This window comes from Triturus cristatus, chromosome 4_1 (assembly GCF_964204655.1).
Source record: "Triturus cristatus chromosome 4_1, aTriCri1.1, whole genome shotgun sequence".
NCBI lineage: Eukaryota > Metazoa > Chordata > Amphibia > Caudata > Salamandridae > Triturus > Triturus cristatus.
Genome location: NC_140585.1, coordinates 805,178,152 through 805,203,891, shown reverse-complemented (window position 1 = coordinate 805,203,891; position 25,740 = coordinate 805,178,152). Strand labels below are relative to the sequence as shown.

At 44.2% G+C, this 25,740-nt stretch overlaps 1 protein-coding gene across 2 annotated transcripts in view; it reads right to left on the bottom strand.

The window, feature by feature from the left end:
- Positions 1–25,036, bottom strand: part of TBC1D30 (TBC1 domain family member 30) — a 259,726-nt gene extending 234,690 nt beyond the window's left edge. The window contains exon 1 of one of the 2 annotated variants that reach the window (XM_085653419.1): positions 24,200–25,036. In XM_085653419.1, the coding sequence (XP_085509545.1) occupies positions 24,200–24,668 (469 nt within the window). In that variant the 5' untranslated portion in view covers positions 24,669–25,036. The remainder of the gene's footprint in view (positions 1–24,199) is intronic. The other variant, XM_085653418.1, reaches the window with a different exon arrangement.
- Between the last annotated feature and the right edge of the window lie 704 nt (positions 25,037–25,740).

Below are 25,740 nucleotides of genomic sequence, written 5' to 3'. Positions count from 1 at the left end.
TATGTCAATGGGGCTCTTATATCAAAACTAGCAAAAGTTTGCACTTCAACATCACTGAAATGGCCAGATGCATTGCCTTTGGTATTGAGGAGTATCGGACATATCCCAGATAAAAAAGACTGGCTTGTCGCCTCATGAGATTTTGATGGGCAGGGCAATGAGATTGCCTGCTGTATCTGCAAATGCCCTTTTGAACATCATAGATGATATTTTACTAGATTACTGCAAAGAGTAGGCTGATGTGGTCTGTTCCTTTTCTTATCAGGTTACAGCTGCAACAAGAGACCCACATCAATAACAGCACTACGGCCTCAATCCAGGTGACTGGGTTGTGATCAAGAAGCATGTTCAAAAGACTTGCTTGGAACCGAGATTGAAAGGCTGCTTCCAAATAATCCTTGAAACCAATACTGCTGTTAAGTGTGCTGGAGTTCCAAATTGGATACATGCTTCTTTCACCAAGAAGGTGAGAAATGCCAAAGAGGCAATTGCTGTCTTTGATCCTGAGCGAAGAGCACTGGTGGCGGCACCACCACCACTTGAAAACCCACCTAGACCAGTGGCACTGCAAGAACAACAAGAGGGAGAGAGAGTTGAAGTTTTGCAAGTCGAAAGACATATCAAGTGCATGAAGTTACATTAAGTGGCATCAAAGTCTGTAACAATGTAGAAGCAAAGACTGTTCATCAGAATGGAGACATTACTGAAAATCCATCAGTACTACTGGAAGATCTGGGTGAGGACACTGAAATAAGGAGTCTCACCCACAGAGCTGTATGGCCACAATCCCATGAACAAGAAAGACTGAAAAAAGAACATCAGTTGATCAAATACTAGCAACTATACCTGACAAAACTGAGTCAATTGACGAAAGTGGTAGAGAGCAAAACAAACAATCACTCAGAAGATCAAGGAGAGCAAGATTGCCTTTTAGTAGGTATTCAGCACATGAATGGATGTACTATGTTGATCAAGTATTAAATGTCACACTAGATGATCTGTGTGATGTGAGATCTGAACTCTATGAGCCACCCTGATTTTGAGCTTAAATAGAATTGGCAAAACCTGAAACGAATAACTGAGAACTACAAAAACGCTGAAAAGAAAACAATATCTGATCTATGGAAAAGAACTGTCCAGTTAGTCTTTTATTACTTTTTTTTTTATTTATTTAACAGGAGATCAACCTAGGTCAAAGTCAGCAGTAGAAGAGTAGGTATAATATTATAGAAGAACACAGAGTAAGGGTAACAATGGTCTAATTAGAAATCTGAACCGCTAAACCATCTTCAAAGACTGCTATCGAAAGTTTGGTGAACTACTGAACTGCTGAGCAGTCAAGTTGCTGAGCTGTTGAACTTTAAATATACCTAGTTTGATTTAAGATAAATGTGTTGCATTAGAAACGAGTGTAAATATATTATGCGCTCAATTTATGGAATAACTGTAATAATGAAAACTATAGTATTAGTAGGTTTTTATTTCACCCCAGAGGTAGATCATAGAAACAGTAGTATAACTAAACCACGTGCATATGTTGGTGAGGAAGATCAACTGAAAGCTTCCTTTGTTAGTTATAAGAAAGATGAGTTTTTCACAAATGTCTACTCTAGATTAGTATAAGAATACACACAAACAATAGACGCAAAGGACTGCTATGTCTGCGTTCCTTTACCTACACATGCATCAGAAGAAGTTACTTACTATCACATGCCGTTGTCATATGCTATTTCCTGTTGTGTTTTGCTTTCACTTGTAGATAGCCGAGGACACTTAGAAAATGTTTATTGTAACTATGATACAATCCTTTCAAGAGCACCCCTCATAGAAAACATGAATTTACACTCACAAGCAAAAGAAATTGACATTGTTGGTATTATTACTTTCGTCTTAGACCTATAGATGGTGTTAAAGCTTACAAAATAATTTAACCGGCTTGATGAAACATTTAGAGAAACTTATATAATGGCTTTAGAAGAAAGATACATAAACATAACATGTACTAAAGATAAGCATAGTGATGTTTTGAGAAAAGTTTTCAAGAAAGAGGATTTTAGAAAGAAAATGATTTACCCAAATTTAATATTAGACAGTCAACACAAAGGAAACATGTCCATTTAGAGAAGAACACCCAAACAAACCAGACATGTAAGGATTAGTAGTTGTAAACACACTTTTGAATTAACAGGGAGAACATCGCAACGTTGCCAAGGAGAAGAAGCTGTGATTCCTGGTGTTTATTTTATTTGTGGACAGAATGATTATTTCTTGCTACCTCCCTACTGGGAAGGTATTTGCTATTTAGGTGTTTGAATTCCTAAGATGTACCATGTGCAGAGCTTAGATGCATTAACAATGCCACCTGCACACAGATACAAGCGTAGTTCTGAAATAGGAGCTGAATTAGTAGGAGATATATTTGGTGCAATCATTCCACCTGTAGGCATCATACTAAATGGCGGAATTTGCAAAATGCCTAAATTAACCCTTGCTTTTCATACATTCATGATGAGAATAAAGAGATTGAAGTCTTTGCAAAGAACATTTCAGGCTTGAAACCTGAATTAGAAGAATTGGAAATACCTGGTGTTTTTGAAAATTTTGGAAAAGGAATTCGAACTATTGGAAATTGGTTTACAACGGCAGGAAGAGACATTTTAAAGGCTGTTTTCATGCCAATAATAATAACAGGGCTTTATTTTCTGTTTCTGTATACATTATTTTTGAGATGTAGGTAAATCTTCTGCAAAAGAAATAAACAAAAAACATTAATTTGTAATAGTCTTCCCTGGGAACAAAGGACAGGCATTCCCAGTTATACAAATGTTTAGTAATGTCTGATGAGTAAAGAATGAACTTCATGTGTCTTGCAGAGGGAAAGGAAGAAGAAACAGCTCAGCATCGAAAGATGTCTTTTCATTCAACTAGAGTGACCGGATCTGCAATAATGAATAGAACATGCTTTTTCACCTTTTATATTAGTGTGTGTTCTTAATTAGGGAGAACAGCAGATACAACTGATGCATCTCACTTTCTTTAGTGTCCAGAGCTTTGTGATTTCTGTGAGCTACTGCGGATGGTGATTACTGTTGCCTCCCTTTCTGGAGGTGATTTTTCTAATTTCCCTTGTCTGACCTTCTGGAGGTAGCTAATACAGCATCTGTTTGCCTATTTTCCTAATCAAGATTTATTACTGTACACTAATGCCTTTGGAGAGAGGAGACTCGGCTGAGTTTCAGGAACTACTCCTTAGAGGGAGTGAACTACTGACAACTTTATTCTGGATTCAATATTGAAGCTTCTTTGATCGTGCTCTTTTCCAGGAACTCTTTATGTGTTTTATTAACTTATCTTTCTGTTAGATAGAATAGGGATTTATTCCTTTATGGAACACACTTGAGGTTTTGCATTATTGATGACTGTAACCATATTTTTACTTGATAAGTTCTGTAAAATGGATTATCCAATTTACTAAATAATAATCCATGTTTGTAAAGCTTGACCATATCATCCTTTAAGGTTTCATGGCTCTGGGGGGAGATTAAGCGAGCTATTGCCCAGAGTCACATGGTGCTGAGCTAAGCTGCCGCCGGGGATCGAACCGTGAGCCCCGCGCTCCGGAGTCATCCACTTTGGCCGCTGCGCCACACCTCTTCCTAATTGAATAAAAATAATTTACTAATCTCTTTAAGAGAATAAACGTTTTTAAACTTACTTAAAACTCTCATCATTGACTGAACCTAACAGTAAATTATGTTGATGATTGATTTGATTTAGTTTTCATTTATATATGGTTTTAAAGATCTGTCGCCTTGCTGAAGAAGATATAGTGTGGAGTTTGAGTCTTTCTTGTAATTTAAAGGTTGAACCAGTACTGGAGAGTAAAATTCTTGACTTGTTCCACGCTATCCATACCTTTGCTGCTTAGAAAATGCTTTCTAATATCTAGTGACGTCCTCGTTTAGAGTGCAAGGCATAATCTAAAAGGAAAGAGTGGAAACTATAAACATGTCTAGGAGTACTATGAATTAACCAGCAACACAAGCTGTAGAATACTCCAAACTCCTTTCTGTACCAGACACTCACAGTTTAAATCCGAATTGAAGAACTGGTTTTTCAAGACATAGTGACCCAAACACTTTTAGCAGTTCTCAGTCTTAATTCTGTCGCGCCTGTATGTCAACCTCAAATCCTCAGGTGATTGTTTTCTAAGCAATAGCTTGCCCCACCTTAATGCCCATACTAACATCTAACTTAAACAACAACAAAAAAGAATATTTGTCAAGCGACCTACTAGTTTTAACATACATGGTCTCCAACTGACATAATTATGAATATTCATCTGGTGCGTATTTTTAGAACAGAACTAAAATGGTGGCGATACCTGAAAATTAGGCAATTAATGGCTTGTTTTGCAATTTATAGTGACGTTCTAAGGGAATGATATGGTTTCTTTCACGTTTTCTTGAGAAAAACAATAACAAGTTGTTGATCTTGTAATCATTTCTGTTTCACGTAAGAGGACAGCTATCCACAGAGGTCAGTAGGCTACTTAAATCAGTTCTATAACTGCAGCACTTGCAGACAACAAAACTTACATACAGCCAGCCAGGCATGGTTTTGCTAGCTTGTGCTTATTGAATGTTGTGCTGCTTTGTATTGTTCCATTACTATAGCACTCTCCTATCCCTAAAGAGACCTCAAAGCATTTCCTGAGTGGTCGAGTAAGCAACCACCAGTTTATGAAGCATGGTTATAGTGTTTCATAACGTATCTATGTGTGGAAAATGTTGGGGTCGTGTAAGACTTGGAGGTACGCTCAAAGCATGTTGCTGTTAACTTGGACTGTACTTAAGCATGGTGCAAGTTGGTGATATGGGAGGAATAGTTGCATTAACAGATACATATATAGATATATATATACACGTTGAAATTCCTGAAGGATTCCAGTTCTTACATTCTTATTCCATGTTTGAAAGCTATCGCAATGTACTTTGAGATTATAATGGAAGTAGTAAAAGGTAAAACTCAGTCAAAGAACGCAAGGAAGTGGAAAACTGTGTGAGGGATTCAGGTCCGCCCTGGTAACAGTATTGATTTACATTAAGTAATCTTGTAGAAGTCAATTACATTGATCTAATTTCAGAGACCCTTTTAAAAACAAAAGCTTGGAGGGCGTGGCCTGACTGGCCAAGCTGGCGGACATCCCTACGTGAGCTCTTGCTTCCCAGAGGTGAATGTAGACCGATCCAGCTGCTTGTATAGATATTCCTAGCCTCCAAAGGGCCACTCACCTTACCACTGACTCTGGGATTCTTGTTTGTTTGCCTGGGGATTGCCATAGATGCTGGAGTGGACCCACTGGGCCACACTGCATTGAGGGCCTGTGTGGCGGCTGCCACGTGCTGTGAGAGGAACCGGCTTGGGCACTCCCCCGGACCACGGAGATGCAGAGAATGCCAGGCGGTCACCTGCCTGTGGGGTTCCCCGTGCTGGGGTCTTCTATAGCAGTGGAGCCACGATGAATGGTGTCCCCAGCCTGCGGTGGCACTGTTGACAGGGCATGGCCTGCTGGGGATTGCTGTGCAGCCTGCCTGAAACATTGTGCGGTGGGCAGGCCTTGCATCGCTGGGAGCCCTGCAGTAGTATGTGGCAGCTCCTGCCATGGCCGGCAGGGCAGCACTGCTCGACGGGGCAGGCAGGCTGGGGGGGGAGGGTGGGGGGAAATCCCTTGTCTCCTCCACTCCGAGAACTCCTTGTCTCTCTGGTGACAGCCAAGGAACCCACACTTTATTCCCAGAATGCATGAGGTGTTGTGAAACTGGCCCTCATGACTCCTTTAATGTCCATTAGGCTTTACGCATCTCCTGATCTAGCAGCAATGCATTCTTCTTCATCTGGACTCCTACAGAGGAGGGGTGTTGTGTGTGCCCCTTGAGGGGGTCTTATGTGGTTTGTAGTCATGTTTGGGGGGGCAATAGATGCTTCTGGGGGTGGATGGGTTGCAGAGGGTGGTGGGGGGATTGTTTGGGGCAGTCGGGCCTGTTTGGCTCTGTATGTTTGTTTTTAGTTTATGCGGGTTGTGGCCCAAGGTCCTTTCATTCCCACTGGATGCCTACTTGGCCCACACTGGGGCATCTATCAAAGAACGTTCTTATACTGGTTCTTAAGATAATGACATGGAATGTAAACGGACTAAAAAAAAAAAAAATTTGAAACAAATTTTTATTGATTTTCCATACATCCAAAAAGGAAGAAAAGAAAATGGAAAAAGGAAAAGGGGTTTTGGTTACATACCCCAGATATTTAGCAAAGTCACACTTTAAATCAGGTTAGTTAAGGTACAGTTATAGCCCCCTAAGATGTCCATGCCAACTGTTCGGGCAAAGCTTATGATCATTGAGATAAGTATTTTCAACCATTGGAAATTCCCATCCCCAACTAACCCCCCCGCCCGCCCTTCCTCGCTCCCCACCCCCCAGGCATGTCACTTAAGTGCTGGCTGCAAGAGGCCAGTAGAACTGGTATCTCAGTGTGGCGACTTATTTGAATGGGAGGTAGCTATCGGCTTGTGCGTCTAGCGCCACTGCTAACCATGAGGCTACAGAGCGAGGTGAGCGCAAAGCTATCTATATGTTAGACCATGGCTGCCACAGGGTCGCCTACGGATGCGTCCTCCACATCTTCTTCGGGAGATTTGAGTGCTACAACAAGTGCTTCCCAAGCTCTCGCCCTTTCCAGTGCCTTTTCACTCCCCATGCAATTCGCTATTTGTAACCTAATCACTCCTTCACACTCGGCCCATTTTAGGAATTCTGCTTTCCAGTTTGCAATGCTAGGGCCCCGTTTCACCTTCCAATGTGTGGTGATGTTTCCCTTGGCCAGGAGCAGACCCAGATCTAAAAATGTACTAGTAATTTTGTTCTTGGACGTATGGGAAAAGCGGTGTAAGATACAGTGGGCCACAGTTGGTTCTAGCTCCCTATCAGTAAGGTCTGTCAGTAATTTTGATATATCTTCCCAATAACTGTCAAGGAATGAGCAGTCCCATAACATGTGTTTAAAAACTGCGCTTTCTGCATTACATCTCGAGAAGGAAGCTGGCTGGGCCGGGAAATATGTGTGTAGTTTTGCTGGGGTAAGATATGCTCTGTGTAAAATATGGAAGTGCACCAATTGAAACCTCGCATTCCTCATGCTCTTCCAGGCTCTCTCCACCAGTTCTCCCCATGCTTTATCTGGGATGACCTCCCCTACATCAGTTTCCCATTTGAGCTTCAGGGCAGACAGGGGAAGTAAGGATTCAAGTGTCATACGTCTATAGAGAATACAAAAAAGACATAGTTCATTCTTTTGTATTGTTTTTTTATCTGAAATTAATCTTTTCTAGAACATTTCATTGATTTCATGCACAAACGTGCGTAATCTACAAAACAAATTTGAACATTGGCAACACAGACTACTGTCTAAATGAGAAACCTCAGCAGTAGTTATTGACACTTTTCATCTAAGATATGTACCATCCACAGTTGGTCATATAACACAAACCATTGGTTGCAATAATAATGTGTATAAACATTCAATGGCTTTTCCTTGTATCAAAACAGTGTCAGAGCAGCCGCTTACATCTGTGTTTCTATACTTTCGTTACACACCAGGTCAACTTCTACAGTTCAACTCGCCAACACAAGTTGCTCGGACTTGTGTTGGCGAGTTGAACTGTAGAAGTTGACCTGGTGTGTAACGAAAGTATAGAAACACAGATGTAAGCGGCTGCTTCTTAATACATGGTGCAACTTTTGTCCTGATGATGGTCTTGAGGAATAATCTTGCTGATAAGGAGACCGAAACGTCGACGCTCTGACACTGTTTTGATACAAGGAAAAGCCATTGAATGTTTATACACATTATTATTGCAACCAATGGTTTGTGTTATATGACCAACTGTGGATGGTACATATCTTAGATGAAAAGTGTCAATAACTACTGCTGAGGTTTCTCATTTAGACAGTAGTCTGTGTTGCCAATGTTCAAATTTGGTTTTGTAGATTACGCACGTTTGTGCATGAAATCAATGAAATGTTCTAGAAAAGATTAATTTCAGATAAAAAAACAATACAAAAGAATGAACTATGTCTTTTTTGTATTTTGTTGTTCATATCTGAGTTTTCTGATAAATCAAGTTCACCACGGTGACTGTTCAAGTAATTAATAGTAGTGAAAAAATCCTCAAGGATTATTATTGTGTTCATATACTATACCCAATTCCTTGGGGTTGAATGGGTTGCCCTATTGTTTAGTATTATACGTCTATAGAGACACGTCACTGCTTTAAAAGTGCCTGCTGCCCACACCACGTATTGGCATCCCATGGAAGTCGGTGGTTCGGTAAGTCCCCACCCCAGTGTTTCCCCGATGGCCACAGCGAGGGCCGTGTACTGTAGGAAATCAATCCCGGGTAAGTCATAGCAGGTTTGCAGATCATTAAACGGGATCATGGCTCCCTCCTCATAGAGGTTCCCCATGGTAGTCAGCCACCGCTGCGCCCAAGTCTCCCATCTCTGTCAGTTGCCACCGTGGGCCAGGGCCCTGCACATTATCAATGGAATTAACGGCTGGAATGTAAACTGCCTTAATGACCGTGATAAATGTAGCAAAGTCCTGGGGTTGTGAAGCACCATACACCCGCTATTCTCCTCCTACAGGAAACCCATCTCCTCTTTTCCCGCTGCTCCTTTTTGGCTTGCTATGGCCACGACAGAGTGCACCACGCTGGCCACACAAAGGATCCCGGGGGGAGCTATCCTAATCCATAGGAGCCTGCCTTTAGTTGTCACTCCTAGCACCTCAGACCCTCAGGGTAGGTTAGTTATGGTCGAATGTACCTTCCTAACTTCCTGGCCCCGTGCTTGATGCATTACGGAAGGTGTTGGCGAGCAGCTCCTAAGGGGTCACTATTGTTGGTGGTGATTTTAATATGCTGAGGTCTCTTGTTTTGGGATAGTTCAAAGGCTCTGACTGGCCCTGCACCCCGACTACCCAGCTCATGGATTGGGAATCTGGCCTTGGCCTCTGATGTCTGGCTCACCTGGCACCCCCCCAAGCATACACACAAACACACACACTCCTCGGCTGTACACAATCCTAACTCATGCATGGACTATGTCTTTATGCCGCTACAGATGTGCTCCTCACTGCTGGTGCAAGGATCATACCGCAAGACATTTCTGATCATGCTCCCATCACTATCCAGCTGGGTTGTGAGGCACAGGGTGATCGTCCGGTATGGAGTCTTAATGCCTGGTGCCTTATGCACAAGACTGCGGTCAACTGTCTGCTACAGGAGCTGTTTATTTTCCTGCGACTCAAAGTTGGGTCCATGGGGTCTCCTGGGACTCTCTAGGTTTCCAGTAAGGTGTATATGAGGGGTATAGCTCGTACACATTTTCGTATTCAAGACCGACATCAGTTGCTGCAGGCTGTAGGGCTTGAACTCCGTATCACACAAGCATTGGCGTTGGAACCTGTTGAGCCTTACCAACTTGCCCTGGGTCGGCCCAGGCTGTGACAACTGAGGCTCGGCGATGCTGGTTCACTTCCCAGAGCCGGGTGTATGGCTAGGGCGACAAATCCAACAGACTTTCATATTGGTTAACTCCCGTGGTCTCACCGACAGGGTTGTCCCCAGCATTACTGGAGGAGACTAGTGCTATCGTAGCTGCCTTCACGGAATATTACAGTGCACTGAATGTATGACGCCCTCAGCGTGAGATTTCCCTCCGCCTTGATCACAGACCTACTCTCTGCTCGTTTGCAGCCGACGATGCAGCTGCTTTAGATGAACCCTTTACTCTTGCAGAGGTGTTATCTCCCCTATCTGACTTGAATTTGGGCGAAACGCTGGATCTTGATGGTTTCCACGTAGAATATTAAATGAGGCTTCATACCCCACTGCTGCCGTATTTACAGGCACTGTACAATGAAGCCATTTCTAATGGCCGGTTTCCAGCAGAAGCCATTATTGTGGTCGTTCACAATTCGGGACGCCCTCCTGAGTCCATAGTGGTGGTCTTATAAGAATGTTACTGGCATATTGTGGGTATACATTTCACAATGGTGCCCAGTCTTGACCCTATGCCTCATGGGAGCAGTCCAACCCCTGAACTGCCAAGCCAGGTCTTCCCTGAACCGGAAACGAGCATCTTGTGACCGGTGTCTGAGTAACACCCTTCATCAGCGAGGCTAGCTTGAATCCAGTGGCAAAGTGAGCAAGGGACCCACGTCTGGGCATACAATGCCAACTTAGGGTGAACAAAGCAAACACAAGGAGATGATGGACTGAGCGCTGAAACTTTTCTACCATGTTAGTGTCTACATCTGCATTTTTCGGCACAAATATGTTTGTTTGTGATATATATATATATATATATATATATATATATCCACAACTCACAGTTTCCCATTAAGGATAGCCGCATTCAGGTAGGTAAATCTTTCGTTTTTATTCCACAGGAGCATTGTTGAGAGAATGCTCACCCAAAAAAATCGACCGCCTGACGTGTTTCATGCCGCAAGGCATTTCATCAGAGGCAAAGTCTTCCATCAGCGTGTGAGCAATGGCAGTCCAATTGTCTTTTTAACCACCCGCCCTAGTGGGCGTCGGCTCTCGCTGAGCCTTGTGGAACTTGTAGTGCCTTGTGTTTGCTGCAGTGAGCTGCTCCACGCTGACAAACATTAAAACACATAAAACCCCAGTGGGTCAGGAAAGCGTCCTCTTTTGACAGTGCTGCACTGTAGGATGCCTGTGGTCAGGAGGTCGTTTTTCATGCACTTGAACCTGGGCTCATAGGTCACAACACAAGGCGTAAACAAAAGCTAAGAAATTAGGGCTAAAATATATCCTCTGCAAGACCTGCGATAGGAAATCCCATCTCAGGGAAACAAAGGCTTTTACCAGATCTATGAACATCAGCGCACCAGGACATCTACATTTGTGGGCATGGGACAAGGCAATTTGAATGAGTCGCAGGCAGTGATGGATTCTCCAGCCCAGCATAGACCCATTCTTGCCCGGATAAACCAGGGAAGCAACCCCCTTCACCAATCTATAAGATAGTACCTTCACTAGGAATTTTTGTGTCAGTATTTATCAGCAAAATTAGTTGATAAAGAACACACAAATAACTCAGGGTCACCCTAGTTTTAGTTTGAATGAGACTGTACGTTCCAAGGAGGTCCAGTAGAAGACAGCCTGTTTGTGCAGCTTCATTGAACATTGTCAGGAGATGCGGGACCAAGACAGAAGTTTGGCTTATAAAGAATTCTATGGGGAAAGTTTTGGGGCTGTATTCTTTTCCTGCCTGCGTAGCCCTCAGAGCTCAGACTTAATCTGCTCCTCCATCAGTGGAACATCTAGTAGTTCCTGCTCCACGTCAGTGAACACCGACCAGCAAATCCTGAGACAAAGGACCATCTAATTTGCAGTTGTATGGAGGCTGCACCCCGTAAAGACGTTTATAGAAGTCAGCGAAGGTAGATGATATATTGGGAGCATCGAAAACAATGAGGGAAGATGACTGTTGATTGCTGTGTATGTAACTTCCTGTTTGGAAAAGCAGTAAGGAAAAATGCCCAATTTGTTGCCTAATTTTTACATGTCCTTCTAAGACGTCTGCTAAGAGGCAGGTGCCACTTCCAATTCTTGGTTCCTTAGCTCCAACGTCACTGCCTCAAGGTGCAGGAGCAAGGACATTTCTTTGGTCAAGATGCATGCACATTCCAGATCTAATGCTTTTTCTCAAACTCCACCCTTGTGAATTCTGTATGTCATTCCCTACCTTTAAGCTATGCATTTTCCTTCCTGTACAACACCGTTTTATACATCTCCAAAAGTGAGCAGCTTGTCCAGATATGGGTCCCTTGCTCACTTTGCCACTAGATTCAAGCTAGCCTGGCTGATGAGGGTTGTTACCCCGAAACTGATCCCAGGATGCTTGTTTCCGGTGCAGGGAGGACCTGGCCTGGCAGTTCGGGCTGGACTGTTCCCAAGAACAACAGGTTCAAGACTGATTTGCATGTGGCTGGGACCAAACTAAGGTGGTGAAGTGAGCTAAAGAACGATGATGCATTCAACCTAGATCTGTGACTGGGGGTGAGTGTCTGAACAGTTACAGCACTCCGTCCATTATCTCCTTGTGTTTGCTTGGTTATTTTAGAAACCCAATGCCATATTTTGCATGCAGTCCCATCATTTTGCCTTCTACCACAGTGTCTGAAACCTTCAGGGTTTATGTGGCTTAACTGATTGATGTAATCTCCAGAGCATAGCCCGTTTGAACAGCTGAGCTTGAATTGTTGGGTATCTTGACATTTTCCATAAATCTGCATCGCTTCTGGAAGATTGATCCAAGCAGCATGCTTCTACAGACTGGAATGTGTAAACATTAGCACAGGGTTGAAACTACGCATTAGCAAAATTAAGTTACCAGCTAATGAGTTCTCAATGTACGGTAGATGTGTGTATTGGGAACCCACTTGCCAAACTACACACACAAAAAAACTCCGTGTAGCATATTGCTTATTTGCAAAGCTCCCAACCTGTCCCACGGCAAGTCAGGATAGGTTGCCAGTACTGTTTTGAAGTCTCACTTACCAGATTGCCCAAGCTGTGTGGTTGCAAAAGACATGCTGAACTTACAGTGCTTGCAACTCGCACAATAGTTACCATTTGTTGGCTTTATTATCACTTGTGTGCTTGATTCTTATTAGAAAGCTTGCTATCCTCTTCTTGTGTTTGTTCCTCCCCTAGAATATAGTCTTGTTACGATCCTTTTGAATGGCAGTCTTGTAATTTTTCACTGCTCACATTTATGGAACTTCTTTTTTCCTTTTTCACTCAGCACTTCATGAGAGCGAGTAAGATTGCTAGCTCTCTACCTCCCTTGTTGTGTGCTTCTTCACCCTTCAAATATCGCCCCCCCCCGTCACTGTGATGCTCCCTAACCTTCCCAGCTCACTTGTAAAATTCAACACCAGGACGTTTTTTGCTGATGTATGGCTGAGGAGCAGACTTTAAGTGTTGTTAGGTCTCGCCTGACCCACCGCATGCGCTGGTCTGGCGAGACATTTTGTGAGGGCTCCAAAAAGTGTTACCATGGCCAGCCTAGAGCTACAGTGCATGTGCACGGGCGCGCGCGCCGCGCTTGATCGCGATTACTTTCACTTTCACAGCCGCACGGCCGCTTTGATGTTATTATATTCCACCGGTGGGGGAGCAGGAGTCAGAGATGACGACCCAAGCAGCGGCCCCTGCACATGACGGCAGTTAACAGACTCCCCAGATGCCTCCGTCCTCGCTTTCCTTTCAGACTCTCGTGGTCAAATGTACCCACTAGCCACCTTCATTTGCCTTTGGTTTTTGTAATGTCTCTCTCTCGCGATAGAGACAAATAAGTGCAAGCGCCCAAAGTTTTCCATAGGAGCACACTGCTGCCAACTAGAGACCACGTCACGCCTTTTTCTCCTGCCACCCTACACTTCCTGTTTCCCTCCCACACTCTTGTAGGTTTTGTTTTGGCCCAGATTCCTTTTTTTGTCAATGTTTTCCTGTCTTCCGTTTTTCCCTTCATGCTCCCTAATCTGCCCTTTTCTCTTTTGCTGGGTCGAAGACTGGGGATGGAAAAGAAGTCCGAGTCCCCATAGAGGGCGTAAGTCTGGTGCCTCAGCACGAGCACACGTTAGATACTGGTCCATGTGTTAGTACCAGCGCTTGGAAAGAGTACAGTCACAATTGCAGAATCCCTGGGGGTGGGACGTTCAGAAACGTTGCTGATAAACAGTCTTTCACAAGTTACGTTCTCAGTTAGCATGTCTTTTTACTCCGGTAGCAGCCTGAAGCTGGGATGAGAGCCCAACATCAAACCTATAAATTCTGGGAATACAGGCAGACAGTTTGTGTTATAGTTTTAAATCTCTGGCCCCGTGATTCCCGGGATCTAGTCCACAATACAGCACAATAATGATGTGACTCCGGTCAACTACATGCCTCTCAAACGCTTCTGCTGTGAGGCGAGTTTGTACTGTTGTTGCGTGTGCTCTATATATTATGTCTGTCCAAGTGAACCTTGGGCTAATGCTGACTGAAATGACGTACACCTGTAATGCAAGTGAAGCTTACACTACTGCTGCACATGCTCTGCCTCTTCTGTGTGTGAGAGGAAGCCAGCACTGCTGCGGCTTAGTCACGGTTATTTGCATTTGTTTGAGGGCAGATTGCATTTCTCTTGCCCTTGCTGTACCCGTTTTGTGGTGCAAGCTTGCTCTGGAGCTCTGTAGGTTGCACTTGTGTCTGTGTGTAAGTGAAGCTTATATTTCCGGTGCCTGTGTTGTGTTTGCCAGGAAAACGGATGCAGCTGCTTCCCAGGCTATGTCTGTTTTGTATAAGTGTGACTATTGCTGTACCTGATTTGTATGTATGAAGAAAGATTATACTGTTATATCCCCTCTTTGTGTGTGAGGGGGAAGCTTTCACTACTGTGCTTGTGATGTAAGTGTATATGTGTGTGTATGATGGAAGCATGTTCTTCTGATGTCCGTGTTGTTTCTCTTCTTCGCACAAAGGAACTTGCACTGCTTCTTGCCTGTTTTTTTTGTCTTTTGTTTGAGAACACCTTACTCTTTTGGTTTATATGCAGCTGACATCCTCTGTGACTGTAGTGCTTCGATTTCTGCCTTTATTCTGTTTGTGAGAGACTCTAATGCTGATGTTGCTAATTCTACATCTGTTAAGTGTGTGCAAGGAAAGTCTGCATTGTTGCTTCATGTGTTTGTGTGTAAGAGAAGCTTTCACTTCTAATCCCCATGCCGTACGCATTCTACTTGTCAGATACTACACCGCTGTTGCCTATGCTGTATCATTTCTGTGGGCAAAGGATCATTTCTGTTTTTCTGTGTTTGTGTTGGTCTGCTTCTCTCTATGCTGTACATGTTCTTTGTATACGAGGGGAGTTAGCACAAGATGGATGAAAGTGCTACGTGCTTTCCATAAAATTCTCTCTTGCCACCTTTAATGAGTAGTAATGTCGCACCTAAAGTGTTTCTTTCTTAAATGTAAATATTTGTGCAGTGCATAAATTCCACTGTCCCAGGTAGTTGACCTTTCACCCATAAGAACAGCTGAGAATCCTGTGTGACGGCAGGGTGAGGTATGTCACACTGCCACGGAGAACTTTGACTTCCAGCACTCTCGTGTGAACATCTCTCATGCGTGGGATCCACAGTGTATAGACACAACAGCCAGACAGACAGTTTGTGCAGTATAACTACTGTGTGTACAGTAACGCAATTGTCAAAGGTAAACAAAATTGTGTATTAGAGCAGACAGTAGAAAAGAGCACAGGTTTCGTACAGTAACAGCTCTGTTCCCAGTAGCAATTCTCTGTACAGTAACGAGGGCTTATAGAGTGTAAAGCATGCACAATAAAAATTGTTTTTAAAAAAACAACACAAGCATGAATGCATAAATATGGACTGTGGAACAAGAGAGTAAACTGCATTGATGGTAAAGTAAAACGTATATATAAGTGTAGAGTAAAAATTAAATTTATTTATAAACTTTCAAATCAGCTAGGAAGAAGTGCAGGTTTGAAGTGATTTCTGTGAAAGCCCAATGCATGGAGTATTTCAATAACAAGATTACTTTAATCAGGAAATCCATCTTCACAACAGACCTATTACAACAGGAAACTCATCTGATCCCACTGTATTCCAAAGTGCTTGTCAGTTCATGCCCCTCTCTTTGAGGAAAATTTGTCAAAACAATGAAAAAACTAAATGCAGCTTTCTATCACTAAAATATTATACCAGTCTCCATGGTTAAACATTATTTAAACTATTGTGTTGTTTGTGATGCCAACTAATAAATTACTCTCTAACAGAAGGTATATTTCTGGATTCCCTAAAAACAGGTCAAATGAGCCCATGATAAAGTATTTGTCAGCAACTAACCATCGGCTGCTGTCAAATGTACCATAGCTGGCCAAAGTATTTGGAATGTGCGGCTAATATACTTGCTACTCTCACGAAATATAACTTGTTATTAGCACCATTTAATCAGCATCTACATACGCTGCAACACGGAAACTGCATCCTAAAAATTCTCTATGACCCCCGTATGGATCTTTGATTGAAATAATTGATTTTAAAATATAGTTGGATTTTTTTTAACATAAATTTGCTAATGTATTAATAATGTATATTGAAATATTTTTATTGCTGAGATTTATCATGATGTGCAATTTTTGTGATGATTTTAAGTAATCGTGCAATAAATTAATTAATCTAAAAATAAAATGTATATGACATGCACTAGCATTTTAGACAATGGTGATGCCGGTCTTTTGATTCTCCTTGATTTGTCGATAACGTTGATCACCATAGACTCTTCCAGTCCTTCAGATCCTCATATACATTATGAGCAAAGTTCTGAGCTAGTTCTCCTTCCTGGCAAACCAAATGCATCTGGTCAGTTTTGGTAGCGTCACCCTCGAGCCTAGCCCAGTCATGAGTGTTGTTCCTAAGGAGTCTGTTCTAGTGCCTGTGCTGTTCAATTACTGTATTGAAGCACCCAGAATGTTGATAGCGGAGTCAGGTGTTGCAATACACTGATATGTATGATGCACAGATCTATTTTAAGATCTATTCAATTTGTGTTATCAATGCTCCAAAACAATGCCGCTTGACCCACCATAAATCCATGTCCTCGCATTTTTTCAAGCTTTTAAGTTTTATCTCAAGAGTTTAATCTTATCTGCAGACCACAGGAATGCTTAACAAGCATTGGCATAGCCAATAGGTCTCGCCTTTGGGACCTTATAAGTGTTTAGCCATGCAACGGTTGGTGTTGTTGCACCAAGGATATTGTGCTGCATAACTAAATACTTATAAGGTCCCAAAAGCGAGACCTATTGGCTATGCCAATGCTTGTTTTTGTTTTATCAGCTGCATTCCATATAGTCAATGAAATCGCAAGTTTTGGCACACAACGGCTTTTATAGCACTGGGGTGGGCCAACTACCACACTCACTCCACAGGCATCTGAGGCAGAAGGGTACTTAGCATGACTCTTATCCTAAAGGTCCATAAATCTGCTTTCTGAGCTACAACAGAGGACCAAAGGACTAAATCCGGTGGAAATTGGTTCAAAATGTATTGTTTGAAAAAATCCAAATAAGGAAATACAAACATTCCAAAAATCCAAATAAGACACCTATCTTTGAAAAACGGTCCTAACATAATAGTAAAATTACTTTTGTTCAAAGCAGCATGGAGCACTTTTGTACTATACTAAAATAATTGGTTGCCGTTAGTTACATAACCATATTTTCACAATTCAATATAATCATAGTCAATTCATAACTAAACTGCAAGACTCTCAATAAAAATAGAAGTAACTCTTTATGAGAAACTCAAAATTGGGGACAGAATAAAATCAAATGTGATTGTGACAGCAAACAGACTACAAAATAGGCATTGGCTTCAAATCAGGGCTGATCTTACTATTGCACATCAATTTATTCCTAACCAGCCATTAAGGGAATTGCATTTTTAACATCCATCTACGGAACTCCTGATTGAAACTTCTACAAGTAAAGTTGTAAATGTCCTATGCGTTTCGAATTAACAGGGGGGTGGTATCTTTCGGATTTTAGACATGCATCAAGATCTTGACAAATTTGAATATTTTCTAACAATCTCTATTATTTTTTTTACAACTTGCTATTGGTACTTAACTGAGGTTGGACCTCCACTCGGAATTATCCGTCCTAATATTTCTTTCAAATGTTAATGCCATTCGCAGTCCATATTATTTTCCAAAAAATCTTTCATCGAATTGCAGATTGTAAACTCTTTAGCCTGTAAAGTTGGTTGCCACTAGATTAATATTCTTTGATTATATTGAAAGGTTATACTTGTGAAGCACATTTTAAGTCTCAGAGCATGGCTTGCAGATCCAGGTGCTAACCCAGTCTAATATTTCCAAATTCTCATTTCCGTGACTGTGTTTACCCTAGAACTTGAAAAGGTAAAATCTCACTTCCAAAAAGAGGCAAACTTGACATTTTAAGGTTATGTGTTTCCTTTATGGTGCTGGTGAAGACCCTTTCGTAAGGAGCAGAATTCCCTACACCAACATGGGATCGAAACGTTGACAGCTCTATTTTCTTTATTGAATGTGGACAACAGTGAGAGATTCACCGTGTCCTTTTTGACCTTCTGTTTCTGTAAATAATTTAGCCTTAGTTAAGGCTGGACAGGCCTTTTATGTATTTGATGTATGCACTGTTCACTGCCCTCCCTCCATCACTCACCCTCACGTCTGCACCTTGATGCACTTTTCCTCCCCTCTCCTGTCTGGGACACCTATGCATAAATTTGTTTGATGAATAGGATGTGTTTTGAACATGATGATATATATATGTTGAACTTCAATTAAACATGTTTCAAAATGCATAAATATTATTTGTAATTTGGTTGATCAGGTGATGTATCTCTGTACAGGCACCTTTATATAAATTGACAGAAATTAGGCCTGAAAAGTAAATTAGGCCTTGGCAAGCATTTCCTTTTACATTCAAACATTTCCTTTTTCTTTTTTTATATTCTGGTTTGAGCTTCTGACTGAAAGGTATTTGAAAAATGAGTGTGTCCTTTATAAAGAGTGAAAATATTGAAATCAATGTAGTTTTGAGATACTATACAAAAGTGTTTGCTTTTCCTCCAGTATTTGAAAATGTGCTTTTCTTTTACCTTTTTTTTTAACAAAAAAATAAATATATATATAGTCGCTTCTTGGTTGCCCTGCATTAGGAAGCACTCTGAGCCTGTTCGTAGGTCAAAAACCATATATTGGTACAGGGGTGGCAAAGACATCGAACGCTTGAACAGTTCAGCCCAGTCCAAAAGCCTGACGCGTTTCGAAGTATAAAGAAACTTCTTCCTCAGAGGCGAGGACCTGCTGAAAGTATGCGCCCCGTGAACCAGCTCGTTATATTGCTGAAAGGTCCGCCCTGGATGGGCCACTCCCCTCGATCCAAGCAGGGATGCTGGGTCATGAATATATCCAGACACCCGGCCCTGATTGGCCGCTTGTCACACTGGGAGTGAGGAATGCTGGGCCTTGTGGTCCGCGGATCCCCGCATGATGAGCTGCCGCAATTTTCAGCCCGTTGATGGGCCTCGATGTCTGTATCACTCACTCCTTAAATCCAGCACAGTCTCCCCAAAAGAGGTCAGATAAATATCCATCCTCCTGGCCCCCGATAATGGGGTGGTGCATTCCCGACGGCTGGACCCGCCGTCTCTAAATTGTCGCTTCTTGGTTGCCCTGCATTAGGAAGCACTCGGAGCCTGTTCGTAGGTCAAAAACCATATATTGGTACAGGGGTGGCAAAGACATCGAACGCTTGAACAGTTCAGCCCAGTCCAAAAGCCTGACGCGTTTCGAAGTATAAAGAAACTTCTTCCTCAGAGGCGAGGACCTGCTGAAAGTATGCGCCCCGTGAACCAGCTCGTTATATTGCTGAAAGGTCCGCCCTGGGTGGGCCACTCCCCTCGATCCAAGCAGGGATGCTGGGTCATGAATATATCCAGACACCCGGCCCTGACAGAAATTAGGCCTGAAAAGTAAATTATACCTTGGCAAGCATTTCCTTTTACATTCAAACATTTCCTTTTTCTTTTTTTATATTCTGGTTTGAGCTTCTGAATGAAAGGTATTTGAAAAATGAGTGTGTCCTTTATAAAGAGTGAAAATATTGAAATCAATGTAGTTTTGAGATACTATACAAAAGTGTTTGCTTTTCCTCCAGTATTTGAAAATGTGCTTTTCTTTTACAAAAAAAAAAAAATATATATATATATATATACATATATATACATACATACATACACACACATATATATACACACACACACACTTTACTATATATTGACAAAGCCAACAGCTCGGCAATCGCATTGTAAAAGTGAGACCTATTGGCTTCCCCAATGCTTGTTCTTTTTTAGGAGGCTTCACTTTCCATGCAACTTTCGGAGCCGTAAAAGTACTTTTGTAAATCAGGAAGACGCTCGAATACAAAAAAAAGAAATGCACGCATCTTAGTTATGTGGAGTGGCAAATGGTGTACCGCGGAAAGTCATCCATCTGGAAACCAAAGATAAAGTTGAACAATTTCCCTTATCGGAGTGTCTGAAAGAAACAAGCTTTCTGTAATTGAACTGGAGGCGTGAACGCGCAGGAGGAAACGCGCTTCCCTCCGTGTATGTGCAATTAAAGGGTTGGCTTCCTGTCCACAGACAAGTCGAATAAAGGACGAGTTCCAGATTCAGCGTCAGGCACACTGAACTGCTGGCCTGCACTGCCCGACCCCCGACCTTGGAAATATGTGCATTCATGGGCGTGAGAGGGGCCGGCCACTGCACACTGGTGTGAAGCAATCCCCATGAACCCCAGAAACAAGCCGGCGTGTTCAGGAAAGGTCTTAAAATCATTCAAACTCCTTCAGAGAACTTCTTCCACCTCAGTCGGGACTTATAAACACCTGTTGCTCTGTCACGTTTTGATTTTGAACGCCCAATCAAACCCTTGCCCCTCCCCTCTGGTGTATGTTACCCTCGTTCCCAAGGTAACTGCTCCCGACCCGCTGTCTGCAGATTGAGTGGCAGTGTGAGTACAACTCCATCCAGCCCAGCCCCACGCCGCCAGTAAGAGCACATTTTTGCTGCACCCCTGTGTAGGTAGAGAACAGAAAAACTTTCGGAGTAAACATAACCATGCCACATTTTCGGGGGGAAACGAAAACAGTAGAAAGCGCAGTGAAATGGTTCTCTAAAGGTCCCCAGCGAAGAGAAAACACGAAGGTCACATTTGTGCGGGATACCGCCTGCAAAAACGAGGAGTAAAACTGCCACACATGTATGGTTACTTGTGTCCCATGTGCTTACTTATGCAACACTTGCCTTGCCAATAACGTTTTTTCGTGTTTCAGCCCCACTCTACCTCCTTCCCGCCCATCACTGGTATCCATCCCTTCATGTGGCTATGGCAGCAAAGTGATTAAAGAATTCGTTATGCATTGTTCACAGGGCGGTGCTAAACATGGGTCCCAGAGGGCGGACTAAGATCTTCCAAAGAAAGATACCCTCCTACCATACATCTTCGCCCTTCTAGCTACAATCTTGCAGTTCTGCCTAAATGTAGGAAGACCAGGTGGGGTGATAGGATTTTTTCAATGGCCGCAGCAAAACTCTGCTATTCGCTGCCACGCCACCTCAGTGACCTGCAGGAACAGAACAGTGTTGGGAATGCATTGACGGCTCGGCTCTACACTCTTTAATTCCTGGGCAGTACTCTTCATAGGATCTGTCCCTTCTGCTCTTTCTTTCGCTCTAGAGCTCGTCCTGCTTTAGCGCATTGACGCTTCTTTTGGTATTTGTGCGTTTTAGAAATTTCCGTCATTTCATTTCATTAGTATCTTAAACACTTTTTTGATTCTTGTTGGTTTTCGACAGTAAACGAAAGAGAGTGGCACTTGATGGTGGTTTTGTTGCATTGCCAGCGGCAAAGGCTGGGACAGCGCGCGTGTACCTCAATTATTCAAGCCCATAGTCCTGGCGGCGGCAGGGTGTTACCCATCTACGTTGCGCCCACTTTTAAATTATGGTATTGGTTTGGTAGGGGGTAGCCTCCCTCTCGCTCCTGTCATTATCTTCGGGGCATCTCTTTGCCTCTCGCGGGTACACCCTGTCTTTGTCCTCCAGTATAATCCGCACTCCCTTCTCAGTTAACACCTCACCACCCGCTTGAGAGGCGCAGCCTCACCTGGGGCTCAAGTCAGCATTCCGAAGCAACCGGAAGACAACACACAGTGACATTTAAAACACCCAGCTATACACATTTCCTTCTTTACTAAGACAGGTGTGTATACAACTACCGAAATGAAATAGAAACTTTGAACTGTTACCTCTTTAAACACCGAGACGAGTTTGGAAAACGCAACAATCACATGATACTTTGAAAGTAATGTCGTACTGTACGTGGACACCGCTCTCTCCAAATACAGAGCGAGCCTCTTTCCTGAGGAATACCCCAACTTCTCTCCCCAGGTGTAACAGTAGCTCGCGCCCAGGTATACCTCTACCTTCTTATCTACCTACAGAAATATAATCTTACCTTAGTTCTCAGATTTACTGTCAAGTTGGACCTTTCTCTACGGGTATACTACACCCCCCCCCCCCCCACACACACACACAAAGACTCGCCACTGTCCCAAAGACTCAGCAGTGCACACACAACAGCGGCAAGCTCAGTTTAGGTACGGCCAATACCAGCACTTCGCCCGAATATACACACCTGTCACCTCCAAGTATATCCCTGCGGCCCGGCCTCTAAGAACACCCCACCGCCCCGATACAGGCTCACACCTGCCGCTCATGTAAAGGACCCAATGTACATCCCCCCCCCCCCCCCCCCCCCTATGCTTGTCCCGGCGATTGCTCCCACATGTCCACTGTGTGTATTATCCTACTGCGCCCTCGCTGCCTCCTCAGAAAATGACACCGCGTCCCTCCACTTTTTGATTTTACATTTCTTCAGGTGTGCTCTCAACTGTCCTCTGAAGGTGTGCCCATCCCCGTGACTACTTTGAACCCTTGTTGCAGGTATGCCTCTCCTTGGGTGAACGCTCATCTGTAGCCCCTCAGAGGGTTACCCCTCCCCTACTGTAATCAAAGCTGCACCCACAGGTGCACCCACCGTCCTGAGGCCTGTCACACGAATCCCAGCAAATATACCCCTCACAGGGTGTACCATCACCTGTCCCTTGATGCCTACCCCAGCCAGGGTGCACTCTGGCCAACCCCCCGCAGATGAGCATCTCCCAGCGTGTACCCTCAGGCGTTCTCTACAGATACGCGTAAATCTGAGAGTACACTCATCTGTTCCTTTAGGGAGGGGGGCTAGCCAAAAGTCCGTTGGGGGACTAGCCGAAAGTCCATTCGGCCAGTATCCCAGGAGGACTTGCCCAAAACTGAGCCATGATAAGCACCACAGGCCTGCCCCATTCTCTCCCCGCTACAGGCACAATTGTTAAACGCAGGACGGCTGAGAAGTTGAACTGTGGTTATCTGCGTGAACTTATTCCAGAACACTGACATGAGCGCACCTTCGTATCAAGCTGCGCATCACATGCCTCTCGCGAATCCAGAGCACACCTGGTGGGTCCCCAGGGGTCACTTTGTTTCGCTGACGTACTTAATTGCGTCATGTATGGCATACTGCTAAATTACTCAGCTGCCGCACGTTAGTATGGTTAGGGCACAAATGCATTCGTGAATTTCTCCTGATATTGTATGTTTATTTTTAATAAATATCACAGAAAGAACCTGAATTTCTATGGAATACTTTTTGGGACTCATCTACTACATATTGAAGCCTTGAAAAAGTTATTTATAACGAAACACGTGTCGGCTGCTGGTTTGACGTCCGATTGGAGGATCATTGTATCAAGTCTTACAATTTTGGAATACAATGCGATTACTTCCAAATATATGGTCAAAGTTGTATGTTTCATATGTGTATTAAACTGTACAGCAAGTAAAAACCTCTTTTTCTTTGCTGCTATGTTCAAAGTTACATGCATAGAAAAAGATTTATCAAATAATATTGAATTGATTTGAGTGCCGAGGTTCATCCATTTGTTTTGATATGTTTAAGTAAGTGCTCTCACAAACCGCCGAGGGTATAACCTTACTTTTCATTGGTGCATTCTCACGTGTCTCCTCAGCCAGGTGGATTCTCACCTGGCACTGCAGGTGTGTCCATTCCCGCGAGTATACATACCCTTCCCCTAGAGAACTCCCATCTGTCTCCATCGTACACAAAAACTATAAAGTTAGTACACTTGAATGCCCCCCGCAAGCATAACCCTAAACTTCTCTGTTGTTCCCTAGCGTTCCCCCTCTAATGTACCTCTTTCGCAGGTGTACTTGCACCTGTTTCCTGCAGGTGCACCCATTCTAATGAATACTCCGTCTTGCAAGTATATCCCCCCGGAATAACAACAAACCATCTCCCACGACCACTCTCACTTTTCCTCGCGAGTATACACTCCAAGGTGCACACTCCGAGGATTAGCCTCACCTGTTGCCCGGAGGTAGGCCTCCCGGTGACGGCGGCTTCTTCTCTCCTGTAGCTCTTGCAAGCAGCGGCACTCGGGGCCCCCTCGCGCCTGGAAGAAGTCGGAGCCCGAGGTCTCGGCGGAGCTGTCCACGCTGTCCTGCTGCTGGAGCCCACGCTGCCCGGGCCACCCCCCGCTCTGGCCGCCATTGAAGCTGTCATAGAGCTCCCCGAGGAGGCCGCTCACCAGCGAGGAGGCGCGGTTCCAGGGGCCCTCAAGGGGCTCCTCCACGGGGCTCTGGGGGCCAGCGACGTCATACTCCTCTGACCCCCTTGGCACCCCTTGATACAGGCGTCCCTCCCCAGGCCCCCCATAGCAATCCCCCTGGTGTCGCTGGACCCCATCCGCAGGGGACCCGCATTGGTTTACGAACACGTCGCTCTCCTCCTCGGGGACGTCCAAGTCTATCTCGCATAGCCCGCCGGGTCTCATGGCTCCGGGGCCGAGCGCCGCGCCCTGAACCAACAGCCCATCCCGCAGCCCAGTTCTTCTGCACAGAGCTCGCAGACCTGCACCCTTCGGCCGCCCGACGCAGACTGCAGCCGCTGCCGGGCCCGAGTTCCGGGTCCGTACCACTCCCTGTCCGGGAGGGGGAATAAGTCCGTCGGCGTCCTGGCTCCTGTCTGCGCTGGCTGAGGCTCTTCCCTGCACACCCTGTGGTTCTGATGTGGTACAACCCAGTCTGGCAACTTTCTCAGCTACCTGTGACAGGTGAGCACGTGTCCCTCCCTTCCCGACAGCAAGCACAGCTTTAAACAGAGGCGCCTGTGGCAGCGCACCTTCTGCGGAGTGCAGGAACCTGCTTCATTGCAGCTCGTGTATTAACAGCAACCGCCGCTTGAAGTAGCACAGGCACACCACGTGTAACAAAACCGACTGTGGCTTAACGTACAATCATGGGGCCCTCCAAAGAATTTGACGACCGCCCACCGTTTCTCACATATGTTAATTGGCCTGGCGTTAAATGAGTGGTCCTTATCTGAGTGGCTTGCCGCGGCCCAAGGGGTTGCGGTCGGGTCGCTGTCATCTTTTTCATTCTTTTAAATTAATGTTACTGCGGTGGAAGCAGCGCCGGCATTGTCACTGCTGCAGCGTACCCCAATTTCATTTCATGAACTATAGCCATCCGCTTGAGCCACCGTTCTCTCTCCTGACGCTGTTTTCTCTCCAGAGTCCTGACGTCAGTCATCATGATGTAAACACTCATTAATGCCCGAGAATCCTACTGTTACATTGTAGCAGTTAGACATGCGGAGCAGCTCAGCCAGTCCTCAAGCCTGCCGGGAGCAGAGCACCGAATCAAGTGTTTTTTTTTCAAACAGCATTAATGGTGCATAATTAGCAGCGCTAGGACTTAATAACCTAGGAGGCGCTATACTTATTTATTATGCTTGACATTGCATTTCAGTGCAGTGATGCGGATCACCACACTGAGAATGCGGTTTGTCTAACGCCTGATGTGTGGTACCTGGCAGGGCTGTTTATGGATTGCAGGCAGGACCGG